Below are 23,227 nucleotides of genomic sequence, written 5' to 3' on the forward strand. Positions count from 1 at the left end.
GATTTTGAGGCGCACATCACTAATCTACTCTGCGGAAAATTGAGCTGAAATTTGAAAGCTCTGTTAAGAGGGTTTTGTATAACTATAGAGGGTAACGTCACTGTTTTTGGTTGCTCATCACTAAGTCATAAATCATTGGCTTGCAAAAAGTCTCAAAGGTCCAGTTAAATTCATTAGAGCAGCACTGCATACATTTAGGTGAGATGAAGCAATTTGTCGTCAATAAAACTTGTTTACTTGGTAGAATAGACCTGAGGCTATCACCCTGCTATTAAGCCACAGTGTAACGAATTGGTAAAATAAAGAGAGGGCATCATTACAGCAATACTACCTCACCCCCAGCCCCCCTCTAACGTGACAGAGACCTCTTCACCTATAGCTACTGTAGCAGTGTTGTATGGTTTGGGTCAAAGACTCAAAAGGCTGGAGCAGCAGCATTATTTATTATTTTGAACCCATAGGCCCACCTCCCTGCACCAGTGCTAGCTGCCAAATCAGACAGAGGGTTTGTGGGCTGGTAGACAGGGAAAGGAGATATTTGGAATGTTTGTATACAGTGTGTGTATAAATATATAAATACATGCAGACACAACAATTGAAGTATTTTATTCTGTAGGCAGGGATACCCAAAAAATAGTTTTATTAAAAAGAAGCTGAATATATGTCAAAGTATAACAAACAAAGTTATTAAATTTTAAAGGAACACTATCGTGGAAAAACATGTTTTTTTTTTTAAAAACACATCGGTTATTAGAGCTTTTCCAGCAGAATCTTGTATTGAAATCTGTTTTTCAAAAACACAGATTTTTTTTATAGTTAATTTTCAAATGTCACATAGGGCTAGCCATATTCTTCATTTGCCAGGGTGCCACCGCCATGTGACCTGTGCTCTGATAAACATCAGCCACACTTTACTGCTGCGCTGCAAGTTGGAGTGATATCACCCCCTCGATCAGCAGAACAATGAGAAGGTAGCAAGAAAGCAGCTCTCGGTAGATATCAGAATAGCACCCAATAGTAAGAAATCCAAGTCAGGCTTGGGACTCCTCCAGTTACATGGGAGTAGGAGAAACAATAGGTTACCTGAAAGCAGTTCTAATGTGCAGAGTTGCTCCTTCTGAAAGCTCAGACTCAGGCACAAGGCAATGAGATAGCGCCTACACACCAATATTATAGCTATAAAAAACATTAGTTGGGTCAAGAATAAAATTTTAAATGGTAGAGTGAATTATTTACTATATAAATAGTGTAATTTAAAATAAAAATCATGACCGTATACCTTTAAGAAGTAAAATTGACACACAGGTTTTTATCTTGCCTTGTTCCAAACTATTTGGATTAAGAACACTACATACTTAGTAGAAGATTCTAAATGTATTCTGTGTATTGTTTTAAAATGTTCAAATTAAGAAATTAATAAAAGTTGTGTTAATAGGGCCCTTTCACACATGGGTGTTTTTCTATGCGGTTGAGATGCTTGTTTTAGCAAACCTACGCTTGTGAGCTAATTAATCCTATTTTACTCCTCTTGATTGTATTTAGATCTTGATTTCAACAGTTTTGTTTTCTGCCTGCCCACTTACTTGGTTCCCCAGCAATCTCTAGCTACGGCATCTGCAAGTTTTCTGTGCACATTACAATAAGTGGTTATCAGTGGGCAGGGTCTTTTTGTAAATTAGAGCTGTTCAGCCAGACGTAGCACACTATGCTTAGCATTTTTTTGCTGGCAGGTAGTGCCTTGGTGGAATGGCTAAGATATAAACACACTCATATGAAGAAACAATGGAAACACCCAGAGATCTGTCAAATTAAAGTTAAAAAGTCACTTCATTACATATCTATTAAAAACTATACTGACCATGTACCGTTAGCCTGACACGTTTTAATGCTTACTTATGAAATAAGCTATGTAAAAGGCAGCTTAATATTGACCCTGGAACATGCATTGATTATATTATGATCCTAAAATATACATTGATTATATAACTGTTTTGGTAACATAAACCTAAAGGATTTATGATGTAATCAGTGATGGATTTTGGAGCCTATATATACTGATATTTGTATTTTGTTTTCTTTGGAGTCTATAATTCATTGCTGGGTAAGGCTGATGCCACATGTGGCGTTTTTACACTGCGTTTTCTCTCAGCCTAAAAACGCCGCACAAGCCACACAGCCCCTGACTATGGCGTTTTTCAGCCTAGTACTGGTGACATAGCAAATCCCTTTTCCATGGTGCTAATAGTGCAAAATAGTAAAAAAACGCCGCGTATTTCAGCTAGGTCTGGCAGCTGCCTTTGTGTATACATAGGAATAGCTTGCTTTGCAAATACTGGCGTATTTCAGCCAACGCTTGAAAAATCCGTGCTAAGAGTCTTTTCAAGTTATTTCTATGGATGATGATATCAGGCGTTTTTCAGCCGCTGAATTAGAAAATACACAGCGTAGAAAGCCACGTGTGGCATCAGCCTGAGGCTAACTACAGGATCAATTTAGTTTTTCATGGATATGTAATAAAGTTAATTTTTAACTTTAATTTGTGCAAGAGCAATAATTAGCATGTAGTTACCCATTGGCTTTATAGGTTTTCTATGCACAATCTAGTAATTGTGATATCCTTGGTTGGTCTGTAAGTAGATTTTTATAGATTTGTCAAGTCACAAAATAATTAAACTGTTGTCATACCTTTTATGGTAGGTAAGAAAGAGGGTGAAACAGAAAAGTAAGAGAAAAGTGTCAAGTTAAGAGTGTTATGGGAACAGGTATGGAGAAGAAGGGTGTGGAATATGAAAGGGATTTGAAGAAAATACTAGGACTGTGTAAAAGTTAGGTAGAGAAGTAAGGGAGAACAGCAGAAACAAGAAGGAATGAAATAAAAAATATACAAGGTGTGGCCTAAAAAACGGAATGTGGTCTTATATATGTACATAAGGGCATTTATTTTCAATAAGACTACATTGTGTTTTCCCCAAAGAATTTGGACAACACAGATCTAAAATATAACTCATATAAGCAAGGGCTATGTGTATGATTTTACACTGTTGTGCAGCAATATTCATTTCCAGTCTTAGAGTAACAAGTAAGCTTGTTACACTGCATAAAAAAATCATTAGAAAGAATTAAGGAATACACATTTCACAAAGAAGTTACATAGTTTATTTATTTAATGGTTTCAAACAGACATATGCATTGTTTATTCATACCACTGGTCTCTTGTGACTATACACAGGGAGGTGCATGCTTATAGTCAAACTGAAGGAGTAATATACCAAACCTTCTAATGAATGGAATCTGCATGTAGTGTATTCAGAATCCTCTTTTTTGACCTTTGTCGTTTGAGTTTTGTTAGGCTGTTTAGCTACCTGTCTGGTCCTTTTGGCCTAGATCAAGAAGGGTATTTGGCCCCTGTGACTTCATGCTAGTACTGGGTATTGCTTTTCAGGCTCCCACATTGTTAGAGGTCCAGTAGTATTTCCTCACACTAGAAGGCCTCCCTAAGAATCTTATAGAATTCAGTGAATATGGAAAATAATGTTCAGGACTGAAAAGGAAACTGTTAAAGGTTCCAGGAAATCTTTGAGATGCTTGCTCTCACCACATTTAAAAGAGATAGAAATGAAGTGATAGCTTTTTTTCTGCACAGAAAAAACATATAAGCACAGTGATTTAGCTTCCCGCATGTTCTAAAAAAATGTCATTAAGTTAGGACTGAGAATTTTCAGGCAGAAAGATAAGGTCCACTTATGGTTCAGATGGCATGAAATGCACAGCATTTAAAGGCAGAGGTTAAAGAGCACATTTATCAACACTTCGCTAACATTTTTCCAACCGCTGTGTGATGCTCTCCTATCTATTTCTTCAAAAAGTACGTAGTCAGGAAGATCTTTTTGATGCGCAGGTAGTTTGCAGAATTTCTAATGCAGAAAGGGTGAGGTACAGACTAGACGGTGAAATGTATGCCCTTAAAGTCAGACATTCTTTTCTCTTAACACACTGAACTTTAACCTCCTTTGATTCAGTAAAAATAATTTGATATGTCATTATGATTTGTTCTTATAAAGCAGGTCCGAGAAAATCTGCTTTAGCTTATCCAACCAGGTTTCCAAGAAGCAGGAAACCCTGGTATTAGTAGACTACAACCAGTAATCTTGCATAACAGGAGTGTAAAATGCTTTCATGCTGCACTTCGTCGGGGTTCCTTCTATACTGATTAGCTAACTGTTGCTACATTTGTGTGCCTTATCCTTAAAACAATGATTGAGGATGATCAAAGATGGTAGTGGGACAATAAAACTCATGGTACAAAAATGGAGATTGTAGACGGTATGAATGTTTCCACCTTACATCCAGCTCAACAAACAGTGCTATCTACAAGTCTATAGAGTAAAAGTAACAGACTCTCTCAGTCCAGAGAATGTCAAGCAAGGCCTGAGGAAAATGAGAAGATTCATGCACCAGTAAATGGACTCTGTGGTCATTTTGCATTTCATGTCTTGCTCCAAGATGCACTGCTGGACGTCAAGCAAGAACACTGCAGTGAGATTATATCCAACACAAGTGGGATCCAATATTTAGATGAAGTAGATATCTGCATATATATGTCTTTCTTACATACATATATTTATATATATATAGAGAGAGATGTGTATGGTTACAGGACATAGACACCACAGGGCAGCAGGCAGAAAGGTGCTCTGAGTCCCATAAAAAAGATAACCATTTGCTGCTGAAGTTACAAAATCCATTCTAAAATGGGGGCTTTACATGAGTAAGAACAAAGCAAGTCATTATATGTAAATATCAGCATTGTCATACGGATGTGTAGGTGTTACAGTATGTGTCTGTGTCATACATGCAGTACACATGGTTTATGTATGTCTCCACAAACAGTGTACATGCAGGTGTGGTATCTCATGTGCTTGCATGACCAGTTTGGCATCCACTGACAAAGGGGCATTCCAGTTATGAGCAGAAAACCCTAAGGAATTAGAAAAAAAACATATATTATTAGCAGGCTGTCTATATAATGCAGTAGTTACCAATTATGCATAGTACTATTATGCATAGTTACCAATTTTATATAATTTATGTATCATACAAAACAGTTCCTAAGACTTTAAAACAATGTATCAAACGCTTGTTTTCTCTACCTAAACAGAAAGGAGCCAGATAACTACCCCCCTCTGTGTGATCAGCAAATTAGGTAAAATGTAGAAGAATCCTATTAAAACTCAGAAATGTTTGTATTCTACTGTATCAGTGTTCCACCAAATGAATGAATACCAAACTACAGACTAATATATCTGGTGTTTTTACCATGCTCAAGTTTATTGCTCTCTGGAAAATACATTTTTATTTAGTATCCTGTCTCTGACTAATATAAGAGTAATCATAAGAGTGGAGTCTTATGGGATCTTTTTAAATACATATATATACAGTTTAAAAAAATGTACTGAAGGACAGATAGCTTATATACATAATATATTCAAAGGAATCATGGACCAGTGATGTACCTCAACTTACTCATCTGAGTCCTTTTTGCTTTCCTCAATAAATGCAATAGATTCAGATCTCAGACGATTTGTAACTTCATACGTCCTAAGAGTGACTCCAAAAATGTCTTCATGGTACCGATTGTCATCCTGAAGAAAGAAAGAAGGGTATGACGTCATTCTTCTAAGAGTTTCAGAACTACTAGCTAGTAAAAGATATTTGTTTAAAGGGGTAGTTCACCTTTAAGTTAATCTTAAGTAGGTTAGAAAATGCCCTATTCCTAGAAACTTTCCAGTTGGCTTTTATTATTTATTGTATATAGTTTTTGATATAGTTATTTGTCTTCCTCTTCTGCCTCTTTGCAGCTTTTGAAAGAGGGTCCCTGACCACAGCAGCCAAAAACTATTGCTTTGTGAGACTACAATTTTGCTGTTATTGTAACTATTTATTACTTATCTTTCTATGCAGGCCCTCTCCTATTCATATTTCTGCCTCTTGTTCAAACCACTGCGTGGCTGCTGGGTTAAATAAGACAGATGTCACTCACTCTTAGTTTGCTGATGAAGGCCCCAGCTTCTTCAGCTGTCAGATTTCCACGCTCTTTCACAATATGCTGAAGACTCTTCAGGACATCCCCAGCCATGTTGACATCACCACAAATATATATGTGTCCCCCTTGATCCTTCAGAGCTTTGTATGTCACATCAGATAACTGTTCCCTCAGTACATCCTGAACGTATTTCTGCAAAAAGACATTTACATCTAACAGTGGCATACTAATCATAAATCAAACATGCCCAATTTGGTTACACTGATTATTTGTTCTAATGTGCTATTGGTATTTTTTTTTTACTGTTTTTGGCACAAAGTAGCTTTCCTCAATAATGATCTAATGCAGGTATGGGATCTATTATCCAGAATGCTTGCTGTTTCCTGGTAAATCTCTATTTACTGAAACTGGACTTTATATGAGATGGTCTTTCCATTATTCAGGGCTCTGGATATCAGGTTCAAAGACTCCTAATATAATTATAAACAAATCATGAGTCACTTATAACCAGCTGTTTATTCCCAACATAGTAGTAAAATAGACCTACAGCACTTACATTTGCCCATTTGTGTCTGTTAGTTACCCCTCCCATATAGATTGTAAGCTCTACGGGGCAGGGACCTCCTTCATCTTGTGTTTCTGACTCTTATTGCAACTGTACCTTGTATTTATTTGTATTTATTGTTGTACTTTGTATTTATCCATTATCTTTAACCCCCTGTTTGTATTACTGTATTCTACTGTACAGCGCTGCGTACATAAGTAGCGCTTTATAAATAAAGATATACATACATATATAAATACATACTCATGTCTAGGACATGAAGGCATCTTCTCTACATTTATATGATTACATTATATAAACATGAGTTAGGAGATGCAAGGGAGCTCATAAAGAGGAATAGTAGAGAAGCATGGGTTTTAAAAAGAGACAAGGGTAGGATTGTGCAGGGTTCTGGTACCACATTCTGTAACTTTGTTGTATACCTTTGGTTTATTAGGTTCCCGAGAATAAGCTGTAAAGAGTTCTTTGAACACTCCTTTATTCATTGCATGCATGGTTTCCTCTTTGTAGATGTGGTCAATTTTGGATTCCCTACACCCAAATACCAAGATCATTGGACAAGGTTTTAGTCCTAAAAAACACAAAGAAATCAGAATCAGAAAATTATAGTAATCATGTAGAACATTTTTAGTACACCTCATTTTTAGGGTCATAAATATTTTTTTTTTTTTATATTTAATTCACAACTTTAAAATATCAGTGTATGATGTTAGTCCTAACTAATAATAATAATAAAAAAAGTTTGCAGTGCAATTGCCAAAATTTAAACATTTGACCAGTATTATTTTTCAATTTTGACATGGCTCGTATTAAAGAGAAAGTAACATTACCATTATGGTCTCTTTTCTGATAACAGTATCAGTCATAAGTGGAACTTTGCTCACCTATGGCCATATGGATTATTATGGTCACAAAACTACTAGAGTGATCTATAACTTGCACTGTACTGTATCTATCTCTATATCTAGCTATCTATTTATTTTAGCCCATGCCAATATTAAAATGCTGTTATATAAAGCCTGCAATGAGAAAATCACCTCTGTGCTGCATATCATAGAGACGTTGCTGCCAAAAACTCCTAAATGGAGCAATGCCAGTGCCTGGTCCTATCAGAATGCAGGGGACCTGTGGGTCTTCTGGCATCTGGAAACTTGGTGCTCTGATGAAGAAAAGAAGTTTATAGGGGTTTGTTTAGAAAAAGCAAAAAAAACCTATCCAAATGTAACCAGGCAACCACAAGTTGTATGCGCAACTTGTCACACATAGTCACACATAGGCGAAATGATACTAGATTTTCACATTATCAGCTACTTAAGTACCGATGTACTGCCACAGAGTTAGTTATTTACCCTCTGACAAAGCAGGGCACAACTTCATCTGGCTGTATTCTGTTGAGCCATGAGGAGCAGACTCCATGATGTATAGGCCCATCTCCATCTATGAAAGGAAACAGACAGCATTACACACACATATATATATATATTGCTGTGTAGCTTACAATAGCTTAATTCTTTGATTTTCATTGAGATTTTCATTTAGCATAAATGAGGAACTACCTCTTGTCCGGTAGGTCACAACAGCAACAGTAAGGTGCACTTCTTCCGGATACATCTCAGGTGATGAGCTGATGGAGTAGTATCGAGGCTGTAGCAAGGGTAGTTGTGTAAGCAGCAGGGATGAAGGCATCTGAATTGAAGGAAACTCTTCTAGCACCTCAACAATAGTAGGATTCTTGTACCACTTCCATTGCTCATATTCCTGCAAGCCCTAAGGAACCAGGAGACATACACAGGGATTAACACAATTTAATATGATATAAACATACTGAGAATTTATTTATTTTGTATTAACTTTCTGTCAAGTTGGAGGCACTACAAAAGGATCTCTTGTAGTCATGTCAAACTCAGCCTCTTATCTGAAATATGTTGGCTTTTTTTCTCTTATTTTTACTACAGAAGAAGACAATAACGTCTGTAAATAAACCTGTAATAATAATATAAATCATAAAATTACAATAATGTCTGTAAATAAACCTGTAATAATCATATAATTATTATTGGGACAGTATACATATAATAGGTTTACAGTATAATATGAATTGCATCAAAAATGCATTCTACCTTTACTTTTAATAAAGAAATGTATAGTTTCCTTATAAAAATTGTGTTGTTTTTCCTTGAACTTCTTTTCTTAAACAGGGTTATTTGTTCAAATTGAGATAATAAACTATTGTGTAGATAAACTGATCTATTCCCTAAAGCTAGTGCCACATGCGGCAGAATCTGCCCCATGCTTTAAAAATCTGAAAGTTGTACACCCAGAAGCATTGCTTTAGCCCAGATGTATTTTAGCCCGAAATTGCATACCCAAGGGCTGGGGCAGATTCTCACCCTGTGCTTATTCGCAGGCTGAGAATTCGCTAAGATGCTGCCTTAGTAAGGATCCAAGATAAGGAGCAACTCATTATACAGAGGGTTTATCTGCGAACTAGTAACTTATCTTACTTCCTACTCCTTCACAATCAATGACTTGCCAGGACCAAGAAGTGAACAGGATATTAGAAATTGAACCTGGTTTCAATTTTAATTTGTTTAGTGAAAGAAAAAAAAAATTCTTAAATAAACAAGGCAAAAAGTTTAGCACAAGTCCTGTTCATTGAGATTATTTCAAAAAGGTGGTGTACCACCCCTTAAATATTCCCAATGTACCATTTGTTACATGCAAAATAGAAGAGAGGTTATTTCTGTATAATGTAGGAATACATATAATTAGTCACCTTGCTTAAGATCTCCAGCCGATTCTTTTCTTTCTCATCAGTTGCCAGCAGCGCAATTTGCTGCATGAGGAGAGGGGTAGGGGGTGTGGTGATATCTAAGAAATACTTAAATGCTTGAAAGATGGTGCAGGGTGGGATTCGCTGCTCCTCTGTCCAGTTACTAATTACACCTACAGAAATAACACGTTATGGTTATGCACAATGACAACAAATCAAATTATTATAAAATTATTATTATAATTTCTCACTGCAAAACCATTTGTCAGGTCCAGCCTAGTCATTTTCACATGGACCAGGAATAGTTACACCTGGAACTGTATTCTTTCTTCATAATGTTTTGAATTAAGACATGCCCCACACCACACAAAAAAAGATTTTATGGATGGTGCTCTTGCCTGGACCCCTAAATAAGCAGCAGGAGGGTGGCAGAAAAAAAATATATAATGACAGGACATGGAGGAACTATATCACCAAAATACCAAAACATGTAGGTATCTCTCAGTAATAATCCAAAGGGTGTTTGCTGCAAAAACAAATATTCCAAAAACTGTTATTTCTGAGAATGATGGAGGAGTGTTCCAATCTCTTAGATCACCATTCAAGAAAATGCCCTAAGATGCCTCTGTAATAGTATGTGTGCTTAAAGTTGCTTTGTCTCATCATATTAAATATTTCCCAGACACTAAAGCAGAAAAAAAGTCTGATTGGATTTTGGAGGTTGGTGGCAGGCAGCCTTTTCAGTAATTTAACTATAAAAATCCCCTGTCTGTATTAATGAATTCTACTGTACAGCGCTGCGTACATAAGTAGCTCTTTATAAATAAAGATATACATACATACATACATACAAAATCCATGTATATACACCATTCTGGATCAATTGTAAATCCTATTTTGTTTTATTCTTCCTTCACCAATGAGAAGGCATATATTGATCTTAAAGCTGAAGGTTTTTGACTGAATATATTAGAAGGTAAATATATTTTTGGAAATCCAATAGAACCAGACATAAGCAACAGACATGCATATGGAGTTAGATCTAAAGCCTTTAGTGGGAAAAAGGAAGCCCTGCGTACCTAAAGCAGTATTTCTTTCTTCCAGCATCTCCACCCTCACCAGCTGGTTTACAGGAGGTGCATCTTCTAATTGCTCTATCAAGGCATTCACTAGATCTTCATGGTTTCCAGGAAAGATTCCCAAATGGTCTCCAGGTTTGTAGCACAGTTCTTTATGTTCGTTAGTGTGAAGTTGAAGGAATATAGTGGATCGGCTGTTGTGCGAGAAACATTCAGTTTTTAAAAGGCAAGCTTGCTCTGTTTTCATTTAAACAGACAGAAGTAAACTTTTTTTTTTTTTTATTTTAGAAATTATAGACCATTAAAAAAAGAAAACACTTGTAATGTAAAAACAGAAACCTGGATTTTGGGCTTTGCAAGTTCTGGCGAGACAACAATCGAGCTCCGTACACTTTCTTCTTGTGAATACTGTATAATGCTGTTAGAACAAAAGTAATTTTAGCACAAAGCAGAATTATTATAATAATTCTTTTCTTAGCTACAGTACATTGCTCTTTATAGCTTGCTTACTGAGTAAGGTAGGGCAAAAATATATTCCCTTGGGGGGCATTATGTTTAAGGTTTTATTTCTATACAAATATCTTTAACAGCAACAGTAACAGAAAGTAAGGTTGCATCAGATGCATTTTGACCCTTAGAATCAGGTGCACCTCCTCAGTGTACTCACAGTTTTGAAAATAAAAGATGTCAATGCCTCTTATTAAAGACGGCATAAAATATAATCATACACTATATATCAAGTATCCATTACATTATATCAAGTTTTTTCTGTATATTTGACATCTGCTTGAACTAACTTGTGGTTTGGAATAAGATATTGGATACACAATACTTTTATTTGTACTTGTTTTTAATATTTTTTATGCGCACAGTCCTTAAATAAGAAGTGTTGAAGAGTTTAGTAACACTGAGGAGGCATGTCAGTAACTAAGTGCTTAGGTTTAAAACGTGCACACACTGCAATAGGTTCAGTTGTGCATCACCAGATATTTTTTAGCTACTTTTATGTAATGGGCTAGTTTTGCAATATACAACATCTGGAAGGGCTGGGATATATCTGGGATATAATAAAATTATGTTATATACAGAAGTCTAAGAGCCCAAGTCTGGTTGTTATAGAAATCCCATGAAGGACTCTACTCAACCCGCAGTGCCCCATTTGGACAGGCTTTGTCTAGTTGATAGATGCCCTCACCTTGTGTAAGTTCTGGTGCCTCTGCCACATAGCTGATCCGGTACTTGCTTCTTTTCCAGCTGCGGTCATTGCTAATCAGTGAGTTGTTTGCTTTTTCAATACTTACATCATCTCCTACACAAAAGACGTCACATGCAGCCTATACAAAAAATAAACCCAGCAGTTAATCTTCCAGCCCCGCCACCCAAAGTCTTGTGTGTACCATTAACTCATAACAACATGCAGTAACTGCTTATCACATCATAAGATTGGCTTTAGCCACTGACAGACAGTTTTGTGTTAGAAAACAAACAGATAGTCGAGTCAAGACAGTCAAGCACAGAATAGTTATTAATGCCCCACCCCCTGGATCTTTCTGTGGGTATATTATAGCACAGGCATAATTGACAACAAGACATTTAATTGACATTCTGGGCAAACAATGGTGTGGGCTATAATTAATTTATACAAGCAATTGTAGACAAGCAAGTGATATGTGTCAGTTCATGTGAATGTGGAGTTATTCTTCCTTGTTATTTAACAAGGGGGGGGAGGGCATATGAGTAACCATTTGACATTATGGTGGCTTGTTCGTTAAATTAAGTGAGCAGTATAAAGTATTTATCTTGAATGGGGTATCTGGAGTACTTTTTAACTTACTCAAAGTTAATCTGAATAGTTTGGAAACACTTACTAAGCCAGTCAAAATTTAGTGAAAAGTGCTGCTGGCTAGTTATAGATTTGCAGGGCTCTTCTTGATGAGTATACTTTCAAGTAAGGTAGTTTCATTATTTAGAATTGCTTAAGTTTAAAAAAAAAATGTTTCTGCACATTTTTACCAGATTAGAAATGGCAAATGAAACAGACAGAATGCAGGAAAAAATTACTATTATCATCTAAGCCAGGGATCCCCAACCTTTCTTACTCGTGAGCCACAGTCAAATGTAAAAAGACTTGGAGAGCAACACAAGCACCATAAAAGTTCATGGAGGAGCCAAATAAGGGCTAAGATTGGCTATTAGGCAGCCTCTATGCACAGCTTACAGGAGGCTTTATTGGGTAGTAAATGTTGTTTTTATTAAAAAATAACTACCTGCATTGGGGACACTAAGAGCAACATCCAAGAGGTTGGTGAGAAACATGTTGCCCCTGAGCCACTGGTTGGGTATCACTGATCTAAGTGATGCTTAAATTGCCGCAAAACACCTATTGTACCTGAAACACTTTTTTGGCCCATGTTCTAAAGGATTCTTCCTGACCGCACAATTCATCCCCTTCCCCCATTTTCAGTATTCTTTCTCCTCCAAGCTCCTCCAGCAGGGTGTCAACCGCACGGGCAAAGGCACAGAAGTGGGGGTAAGCTCGGGAGCCAAGTCCAAACGCTGAGAATCTGCAGTGGAGTGATGAAGTAAAATCATTTTTTAAAAAAAAATGCTATATTACAGAATTTGTAACTGATTTTATTTAATAGGGCAATGTATAGTTTTATAATACTACCGTTCTTTCCATTTTTAAGTAGTAGCTGGATATATAGTGATGTACTGGCCAGAGAATGTTTTTATGGTGTTTTACCTATACAGAGCACTTATGTTGGTTTAACTTTCAGTGATAATGGTAGAAAAATGTCCATCTGTTATGCAGAAACCTGTTATCCAGAAAACTCTGAATTACAGGAAGACCATCTCCCATAGACTCTATTATAAGCAAGTAATTCTAATTTTTAAAGGAGAAGGAAATGTAAAAACTAAGTAAGCTTTATCAGAAAGGTCTATGTAAATACAGCCATAAGCACTCACAGAAACGCCGCACTGACTTCTCTGTCAAAAGAAATAGGATTTGTTGTCTCTTTGTTTTCCTGTGCCAGAGACACGCAGCTTTCTCCCCTCTCCTGCTCCCCCCTCCCTCAAGAATGCTAAGAACTCCCTCCCCCCTCAGCAGGAAGCTTCCTCATAGTCTTACAAACTGAGTATGTACACAGGCATTGGTCTTGGTGCAGGAGTGAGGCATTATGGGAATTTTCTTTACAGAGCTCAGTGATTTTTTTTTCGTATCAGGCTTCTGATCATCTGAATGGGAGAAATATGGGTAGACTTAAGGGCACTATTGAGAGAACTGGAAGTATGCCTGCAGCTTGAGATTAACTCTTTATTAGCCTTTCCTTCTCCTTTAAAAATGATTTCCTTTAACTCTGTAATAATAAAACAGTACATTGTACTAAGAAACACAACAATCCTATTGGGTTTAATTCATGTACTTTTGTATAGGTACATTGATGCAAATTATGGAAAAATTCCTTATCCACAAAACCCCATATCCTGAGCATTCTGGATAATAGGTCCCATACTTATATTTGGTCTTATCAATATAGAGTGTGTAGTGCAGGGATCTTGGTCAAGTGTGTTCATCTTGGTTTGTACTGTGCCCTGTAAATGGAGGTACGAGGGTGGCTCATGAACAACCACATGCATAGTGCTAAAAGAACCGCTAAAGCCCTCCTCTTACAGTCTACCTAATGCTTGTGTTAAGCACGGACTGCCTTGTGCAGAAGATGAGCCCTGTGACTAAAGCCGGATGTGCCAAAGGTGCTACCAGCATGAAGCTCATATTAAAAAAAAAAAACAGTTCAGCTTAATGGCAGTGCATCGAGCCTTCATTCTGGTCCAATAATGAATTTCAGCCAATCACCACAAGGCCCCTGAGAAATCCACAGCTCAGCTAAGCAGTCATTTCCAACCAGATCCTTACCTAACATTAGCTAGGGGACCTGCACTACCAAAGTTGTCTCTGGGTCCTGTCTCATCAGCAGACGATTTCTGGGCATCAGCAGAGGATGAGACGCTGTTAAAACGGACTTTGTAGCTTCTGCAGAAACATAACAGATTTATTTTAGGAAACATAAACACAATTTTTTGGGAAGACATTTTCATTAGTGTATTGCCTTATATAAAAAGATTTCTTTCCATGGATTAATAGTAAGCTTGACTGCATGAGATCTGCTCCACTTCACTCCCTTCTCTGTCCATGCACCATGCAGATGGTATGGCATCTTAACTTAAACATCTGCACCTATACTGTGCTAACTGGAAGTTTTAACATTGGGCTCATAGATGGGAGTGATTTATGAACAAATTAGAGGAAAACCTGTTACCGTTTAGTGCAAATAAATGAATTTTATATCAAAGGCCAATGAAAGACAACTTTTGGCACACCAGCTGTTACACGACTACCTCTCTCAGCATTCTACAGACGGGGGAGCTGGAACTGGTAGTCCTACAAAAACTGGCACTTGAAAGCTTTCCCTATGCATGCAACAAGAAAATGATAGCTTCATTTCACATGCCACATGCCATTTCACAAGTACCATGCAATACTTACGTCCTCTCCTCCAGGTTGGAGTTGGGATGCCTCATTTCCATTAATGCACAGCCAAACTTCTGTAATGGACATTAGAGAAAAAAAAATGACAGTGCTGTATTTACATGACTGCAGCTGTATACATTTTACACTAGATTCACTGCAATTTTCGCACTTAGTTAAGCCACTGTCAGAACTCTTGAACAAAACTCTCTAACTGACATACATCATATGACAATAGGGCTCACACTAAGTGACAGAAGAAGACCAATAAATGCCAAACACAGGAGTATACATTAGGCTCCCATTAATGCCTTTATTTCTATTACTTCGATACAAGGTCACACTAGGGTACCTTCAACAGATTTGTCTTGATCCACAGACACCAATAATATCTGTTCGAGCACATGTTAAATAATTTGTTACTTTTTATGGTACAGTGTTGGAAGTGTATGCGCAACACTTATTGTACAGCGCTGCGGAATATGTTGGCGCTTTATAAATAAATGTTAATGTAATGTAATTAATGTAACTAAAGTTATTTCCTATGTCAATATTACAGTGTTATTCTGTGTATCTGAATATCATACCTCCCCATTTTCTGGTGGATCACCATTACCAAAAGTACTAGTCACTACTAAGACAAGTGTTTCATGCTCTAGGTGCACAATGTCATAGTCATCCATTGACATAACCTGTAGGGAAACACATTTTACATGGTTAATGCACATGCCCAGAAATTCAGAGAAGAAGCATTTGCACAGGTTTATCTTCCCCTTTCTAACATTTCTCAGCTTACTCTTGGCTTAGCCATATATACTTTTATTTCATCTTACTTAACTATTAAATTATCCCTCAGCTACAGCTTATTTTCATCTAGCTCTTTGCGACCATATGGACTTGGATGAAGGCTAACTATTTACTCACCTTTGCATCAAATGCATGCTTGAAGATTTCACATAAAGTTTTTGCATAGACTTCGGATTTCCCAGTTTCTGTTGCGTAGAGAATTGTAGCCTTTACTCTTTTAGCCATGGCCTGTCCCATTAATTTAGCTGAAAATTTAACTGCCCTGTGTTGAAAAATGTAGAATTTACTCAATATCAATAAAAACTGCATGAATAATATGTTCACCCCTAATAACTATCACTACATGTACTTACTTTGCCAGCTTTTTAAATCCAATGGCTCTTTTCTTTGTTGGTGTTCCATTAACCCCTTTCCATATGTGGGTATTCCATGGATCAGGCTAGTAATTAACAAAGAAACAAAAGAAAACATATATTAATGGAGAATCAAGTACAATCAAGGCAGGTCTTTGCACAAATTAGTGTTATTTCATTTGTGAACAAATAAATAGAATCTTTTATATGACTTTTAATATCTGTATTTTTTACAATTGGGGGGTACATGATCCTATTTTATACACGCACATATATATACTGTATATATACATATATATATATATTGTATAGTTTATTAATTGCAAAGATTCTTGACAATGTTTATATATATACAGGTATAGGACCCATTATCCAGAATGCTCGGGACCAAGGGTATTCCGGATAAGGGGTCTTTCCGTAATTTGGAACTCAATACCTTAAGTCTGCTAGAAAATCAATAAAACATTAATTAACCCCAGTAGGATTGTTTTGCATCCAATAAGGATTAATTATATCTTAGTTGGGATCAATTACAAGGTACTGTTTTATTACTACAGAGAAAAAGAAAATCAGTTTTAAAATTCTGAATTATTTGATTAAAATGGAGTCTATGGGAGACAGGCTTTCCGTAATTCGGAGCTTTCTGGATAACGGGTTTCCGGATAAGGGGTCCGATACCTGTATATGTGTGTCCTTTTTCTCCATATTCACCTCTCAATTGTGCATTTAAACAGTTACACATGGTTGGTCAGATTCACAAAGATATCAAGAGTTTACCACAAAGTTTACCACAACAACACCCCATCTTCTGTTAAGCCATCTTTTTGAGTGCCGGTGACACTGCACAGGCTTAGTCTTTCTGAGAAAGACAGAAATCATCATAAAAGGAACAGAACTTGAGCAGGCAGCTGTCACTTTACTGGATGCTACAGGGCTGATCAATCATTCTAATGCTGAATGGACTGGTTTCTATGTTGCCTTGTAATATGAATGTGATGTTTATAATCTGTATATACACACTATATTGTGAGTCGGCCCCTAAGCTCAGTAAGTGACAGCAGCACAGAGCATATGCAGTGAATCAGCAGAAAAGAAGATGGGGAGTTACTGGGGGCATATTTAGAGGCACAGATCTTCCCTGCTAAAGGGTTGTAGTGGTACTGGATTGGCATAGAAATTCAAAACAAGGTTTAGCATTTCTAGATAAACCCTTTATTAAACTTTAATTCTAATTAAACTTTTGTAAATCATTCCTGTGCTGTATGCTATACTGCAGGCTACTGAAATGTGCGTCAGATATAGCTGCTAAGTTTGTTCTGCCGCAACATTTAAGCCTCTGTCATTTTCCCTAGAGATTCCACGGCACTAGGCACACCTTGAAATACATCAAACTCTTGTCTTGGGTTAGAATGCCTGTGGTATTGTCGCTGAAAGTTTGCATGTGAGCTTCTTTATGTGGCAGCCTCTCAGAACTGCAGGCTTAAAATAGAATGCAATTTTAGTTTTCCTTTAATTAACTGGCCTCTGTCACTAGGCTCTAGTTCTATTCCTTTTCCAGGTCTTTGTGATCTTGGGCAAGTCACCGAATATTAGATTGTAAGAAACGTATTTCAGATTTTTTCCTACTACATTAAATGGGTTGTTCACCTTTAAATCAACTGTTACTATGTTGTAGAGAGTGTTGTTTTGAGCCGGTTTGCTGTTGGTCTTTATTTTTTGTTATTTGTATTTTTGTAATTAATTTAGCTTTCTGTTCAGCAGCTCTGCAGTTTTGAATTTCAACAGCTGTCTGGTTGCTACGGTCCAATTTAACCTGTTAACCAGGCAGTAGTTTGAAAAAGAGACAGGAATATGAATAAAGGAGGACCTAAATAGAAAGATAAATAATTAAAAGTAACAATAAAAATAAAGTTGTAGTTTTTTTGGTTGCTGTGGTCAGTGACCCCTATTGGAAAGCTTCAAAAAAGTTGCTAAAAATAGGCCTTACTATGACATACTAAAAGCTAACCTTAAGGTGAACCACCCATTTTATGTGTGAACTCGTACAATATGCTAAACTGCTTAATATTAGTAATATCTACTTTAATATAACCTGTATAATCTATTGTGTGGAAACAGGTTCCAGAAACCACATGAGTAAAAAGTGGTGCATAAATAAAAAAAAAATTGTTAACGGTGTCCCTCTTTTTCTAAGCAAAACATCGTATAATATGCAAGCTGGGAATTAGGGCACTATCTCTCCAGTACAGTGTGATATACCCAGTGGGGGTGCTGTCAACAGCTAAGGCTATTCTTTTCTGTCCCCAAGCATAGTACTGGGACTAAATGTTATCATTTCTGATCAGAACTATTTATGTCTAAAATGAATGACACAGCACAGCAGGGATATTGCTGTAAACTGCCAACATGTTTTATGTGCCAGGTGATTTCAAAGCGCTTAGTCCATTTCAGCTACAGCTTAGTTTCCCTCTGTACACATTTTGTGTGAGTGTAATGAATTGATTTCTGCCTGTTTGCCTGTCTAGCTTTTTGTCCCCTGACTCTTCCCACTGAGCTCCATCAAAGCCTTCAATGCTGCAGGCTAATTTTTTATGAAAAATACCTGGTACTCAAATGAAGGTGTGAGACGGTAGTTTAACATTTCCTGGTGAAATACAGGGGTAATGCTTCCAGACATCGGCGGTACTATCCAAACCCAGTCTGCAGGACAGCCTCCTCGGCAGCGGTATTCATTCTCCATATGTTTGATGAAAGACTCAGTAGCTGAGTGATGGTCGACGATTGTTATTTTATCACTCTACACCATAAATCAGGACATACAGCTAAATTAAGTTATGTGAAGAATCTGTGTTTTTACTTTATATTACTTTTCTATGCATCCACAGAACAATTTTTTGGTAATGCTACCCAGTGTCGGACTGGCCCACCAGGAAAACTCCTGATGGGCCCAGGTGTCAGTGGGCCCTCCTGCTCCTGATCATTTGGCCTGTTTCATAGCCATTCCCTATATCTGAATGGAAAGAAAGAGGAGACGATGGAAGAATAGATACTAGCATGTTAAGAGAAGAGACTAGGAGAATAAAGAGGTTGGGTGAGGAAAGGAGGAATAATTGGAAAGCGGGCCTAGGGTCTAAGGTTTTATGGTGGGACCTTGGGTTCCCAGTCCGACACTGATGCTACATATCTATAGAAACATCTGAAATATATAGTTTAAGCTAAGCCCATTTACCAGATCTATTCTCCATCCTGTCATCTAAACCCTGTACCATATAACAACTAGTACTTAGGGTCTGAAGGTTCGCTTTTCATTAATTATATTTTATTGACATGTTCCCATTGTACCTGCCCTCTGTTTAAAAAAGCTACCTTCCAGGTTTATGGCTAGAGGTTGGTACTATAGATTCCAGAACTTACCTGGAAACTGTACAATACAGCAATGTTTATCTCCACCAGAGCTTGATCCTTCCACAAAGAGGATGTTTTCCTTGTGTCCAGATTCATTTTCAGGGCTACTTCCTGTCACGAAAGTGGCATAAAATGTGAATCCATGACAAAATACAGGAGCAAATAAAAACCAGTTTCCCAAATTGCTGCAACTATTATTAACAAGATTATGTTACTAATATTGGGAACATTTGTCCAAGTGCAGTGAATCTGAATCTGTTTTCAGTCTTATGTTTTCTGTTATATTCCTCATGCTAAGGTTCTGGAGATCAGGAAAAGGAACAGATGGCTGATCCCAATTATTATAAAGGTAACATTAAACTCCTGATGGAATATTGGGTTAACCATAACAATAATTGTGCATGTTCTTACCTTTGTTTTTGTCCGTTCTAAACTGTTGCATCAATGACATTTTGCAATGTATTGCTCTGTTGGACTGAGCATTTACATATATTTTAGGACATTGGGTTCATTTGGGGATGATTATTATAATTAGTTTCTGGGTAACTCTTTCTGTTCTCCATAGGGAAGAAGATCAAGAAGTCTATATAGATTCTCGAGCTGAATGATAGGAAATCTGTTTCTGCCACTGGTTCTCTAAGGATAGCTAACTGTGCTACTATAGTGACCTTGCTGTCTTTTCTGAACCAAACAGAATTGCAGCAAATTGCTATTCCCCAAGCTCAAAGGACATCTGTAACAGCCCCTTAAGAAACCAGATAATCATTAGAAATGTTGCTAATTAAGCAAAATAGAGTAAAGCCAATATTTATTTCTTACATAGAATAGCTATGTCTTCATTATTAATTGTATGGTGTACAGATATTTAGTATTAAGTTATCCTAGAAATTTTACAAAAGCTTTTGACCCAGATATATAAATATGGGCTGATACAAGTGATGTATTTTAATACTACAGGCCAAACATGAATTTAGTGAATCCATTGCAGTTATGGTTAAGTGGCTGCAGGATTCTGTGTTTGTCAAAAGGTGGAGCTCTTTACCAGGCCACAGTACCTCCAGTATGTTGTAGCGGGAGTTGTCACAGTAATCTCGAACACCAATTTCTGTCCCCATGTACCATCCGCTGAAGGGACAGGCACTGAATTCCAAGCCTCCAACTTCTAGCAGCAAATTGGATACAGCAGGCAGCCCATACCACTTCAAAGCCAGGTCTTTAAACCACTCTAGCCTGTTGGGAATATAAAGAAGAAGCCTAAGATAATGTAAACACTACCCTGGGACACATACCTTGCTAACACATTTGCCAAGGCACTTAAGCTATATTTTGCGGTTATTTTGCACCACGTAGCTATTCTGTAAACTATTAGTCTTCATGTTCAAGCACGGTCAGTGATCTGTTTACTCTAAAGCTGATCCTGACAACTTGAAAAGCAGATAAAAAATCCCAAGGGCTGGTTTTGTCTGTAAATTATTCAGCTGTCCTGTGCTGCTTAGATCTTATGTGCCCCTTTTTGCTTGCAGCTCCCACCATGGCATTAATGAACATGGCATTAATGGCAACTCCCATTGACTTCTACATGAATTTGCAAGCTTTCAAATGCCAAAGTTTTACATTTTTCTAATTAAAATATTGAACATTAAAGTTATGGAAACCCTAATTTTGAATTTGTGAGTTTTAGCGCAAAACAATTTGCATTCAAACCTTGATAAATCAGCCCCATAAAGTGCAGTCCTTATATTATACACAAGTATAAAATCTATTATTTTGATATTGGATAACAGGTTTCCTTATAAGGGGTCCCATCCATACACGTATTAAAAAGTTATAAAATATGCAAGTGCATATATTCATAATTACATACATTTACTTTTTAATCTCGGTAGCCTCTTTCCTACCTGGGGTGCCTAATGTTGACTTCCATGATCAGTTCAGGGGGGATCTCAAACAATTCAGGGTCATTGCCATCAGCTTGGAGCAGTAGAGGTAGTACATCAAAACGTCCATAAGGGGCCTTCCAGCCCTGCTGAATGCAGATCTAAAGACAGAAATATACAGATATTTCAGCACTAACACATAATACTTATGTTTGTGATGTAGATATAATACCCCATGTGGAGGTGCAAGCTGGGGCTGAGAGAGACAGTATTACTGTGGATGAGATTACCTCTGTCAATTCTACATTTGCAGGGTCTCCCAGCACTGAGCCATCAGGCTGTTTGTATCCTGCATAGCGAATAAGCTGAGCATTCCAGATTCTAAAGTCACGCTTCCCATCCGTTCTTTGAGGGAAGATAGTGATTGCTGATCTGTAAGAAGACATCAGGTAAACTCCATTCATGGTCACTTTGAAGGCATGGTATAAAGTACTATGTAATGCAAAGGGTAGAATGCTCTCACCTGAGGTTGCCTTTGTTGGTGGCATATTTAATGTGATTGCAAATGTAATTGAACATCCCATGAGCAGTGGTGCAGTCTCGAGCATCAAATACCTGGAAGTAGAAATGGAAAACTTGGATCCTCATGTAGTCACAGGTACCACACTTTTCTCTGCAAACTGTTGATGAGCCTAGTACCCACCCCAAGATGGAAACTAACCTAGCAGTCAGGATACATGACTCCCACTTGAAGGATGAACTTATACATATAAGACATATAAACACATATAAAGCTATGTAAAATATTTTACACCAAAATAAAGGTTAAAAAGTGCTAACATAATGGTATTAATAATGATGCATGGATCTACTGAATTCTTAAATACACGGGTTGTAATGTATCAAGGTGTGGAATTAGATTTACTCCAGAAGTTGTAGCCATCATGTTCCCTATCTATAGATTACAGTAAATGGACAAGTTGAGACAGAGATTTTTTAAAAGTGGTGCAACGTTACACTGTTTTTTTCACTCGGCTACACATTCATTACACAGCTTTGTAAATACACATGATATCACATAGTGTGTCATAAATTTAAAGGGTTAATGTGAAGTGTATTCCAATTCTGCTTTTTTCCAACATAACTTTATAAATAGTACACTTGGGGTCTACAAACATGTAGCCAGGCTCAGACTGGAAATCTGTGGAGGGGCTGCTGTAAGATGCCATAGACAGTCACTATTTATTGGGCTGGGGGGGGGGGGCTGTTTGGGCCCCTGTGTACTTGAAATACCAGGGCTTGCTTTGAATACTAGTCAAGGACTGCATGTAGCAATAATGTAATCTACATCCAAACTCTACTGATAAATATATTTTATACTGGTTCAAGGCCTTATTGGGCTTATGCTGGAATCATCTGTGATTGGCAGGATTTCTAACAAGTGCAGACAATCAGACCCTTGATGGAACAATCTCTATATTACATTAGCTTCTTAATAAATAAACACCTTAACTTTTCTTTGTTCTGAGGATAATTCTATTGAATCCAATGTAGTAGATAGCTTTGCTGCGTAGGAAACAATTTACTAGTAGATGCACTTAATGCCTAATTTATTGAAGCAAGCCATAAATTCAAGCAGAAGATATGAATACATTGAGGATAAAATAGCCCGGATCAGAGATGTCCAATTGCATCACTCAGTAGCCACAGGTTTCCAGGGCAGCACATGCCTAGATACAATGCCTGCTGATACATAGTGGAAAGGTAATTGGTACATTATAAGCTAACCAGAGA

The 23,227-nt window shown here is 37.2% G+C and overlaps 1 protein-coding gene across 6 annotated transcripts in view; it reads right to left on the reverse strand.

Moving 5' to 3' along the window:
• Positions 1–3,133: 3,133 nt before the first annotated feature.
• The window catches only part of nos1 (nitric oxide synthase 1), a 119,407-nt gene continuing 99,313 nt past the window's right edge, over positions 3,134–23,227 (reverse strand). For 5 of the 6 annotated variants that reach the window (XM_031892798.1, XM_031892807.1, XM_031892791.1 and 2 more), the window contains exons 7-29: positions 21,957–22,048; positions 21,724–21,865; positions 21,455–21,594; positions 20,612–20,786; positions 19,566–19,667; positions 18,754–18,948; positions 16,152–16,237; positions 15,916–16,060; positions 15,579–15,683; positions 15,010–15,068; positions 14,380–14,496; positions 12,850–13,024; positions 11,656–11,794; positions 10,800–10,878; positions 10,461–10,654; positions 9,385–9,554; positions 8,165–8,375; positions 7,958–8,045; positions 7,646–7,767; positions 7,031–7,179; positions 6,041–6,235; positions 5,524–5,642; positions 3,134–4,978 (exon numbers count right to left, since the gene is read on the reverse strand). In XM_031892798.1, coding sequence (XP_031748658.1) covers positions 4,963–4,978; positions 5,524–5,642; positions 6,041–6,235; positions 7,031–7,179; positions 7,646–7,767; positions 7,958–8,045; positions 8,165–8,375; positions 9,385–9,554; positions 10,461–10,654; positions 10,800–10,878; positions 11,656–11,794; positions 12,850–13,024; positions 14,380–14,496; positions 15,010–15,068; positions 15,579–15,683; positions 15,916–16,060; positions 16,152–16,237; positions 18,754–18,948; positions 19,566–19,667; positions 20,612–20,786; positions 21,455–21,594; positions 21,724–21,865; positions 21,957–22,048 — 3,015 coding nt within the window. In that variant the 3' untranslated portion in view covers positions 3,134–4,962. Of the gene's footprint in view, positions 4,979–5,513; positions 5,643–6,040; positions 6,236–7,030; positions 7,180–7,645; positions 7,768–7,957; positions 8,046–8,164; positions 8,376–9,384; positions 9,555–10,460; positions 10,655–10,799; positions 10,879–11,655; positions 11,795–12,849; positions 13,025–14,379; positions 14,497–15,009; positions 15,069–15,578; positions 15,684–15,915; positions 16,061–16,151; positions 16,238–18,753; positions 18,949–19,565; positions 19,668–20,611; positions 20,787–21,454; positions 21,595–21,723; positions 21,866–21,956; positions 22,049–23,227 lie in introns of all 6 variants that reach the window. The other variant, XM_012968764.2, reaches the window with a different exon arrangement.

Source organism: Xenopus tropicalis, chromosome 1, assembly GCF_000004195.4.
Source record: "Xenopus tropicalis strain Nigerian chromosome 1, UCB_Xtro_10.0, whole genome shotgun sequence".
Classification (NCBI taxonomy): domain Eukaryota; kingdom Metazoa; phylum Chordata; class Amphibia; order Anura; family Pipidae; genus Xenopus; species Xenopus tropicalis.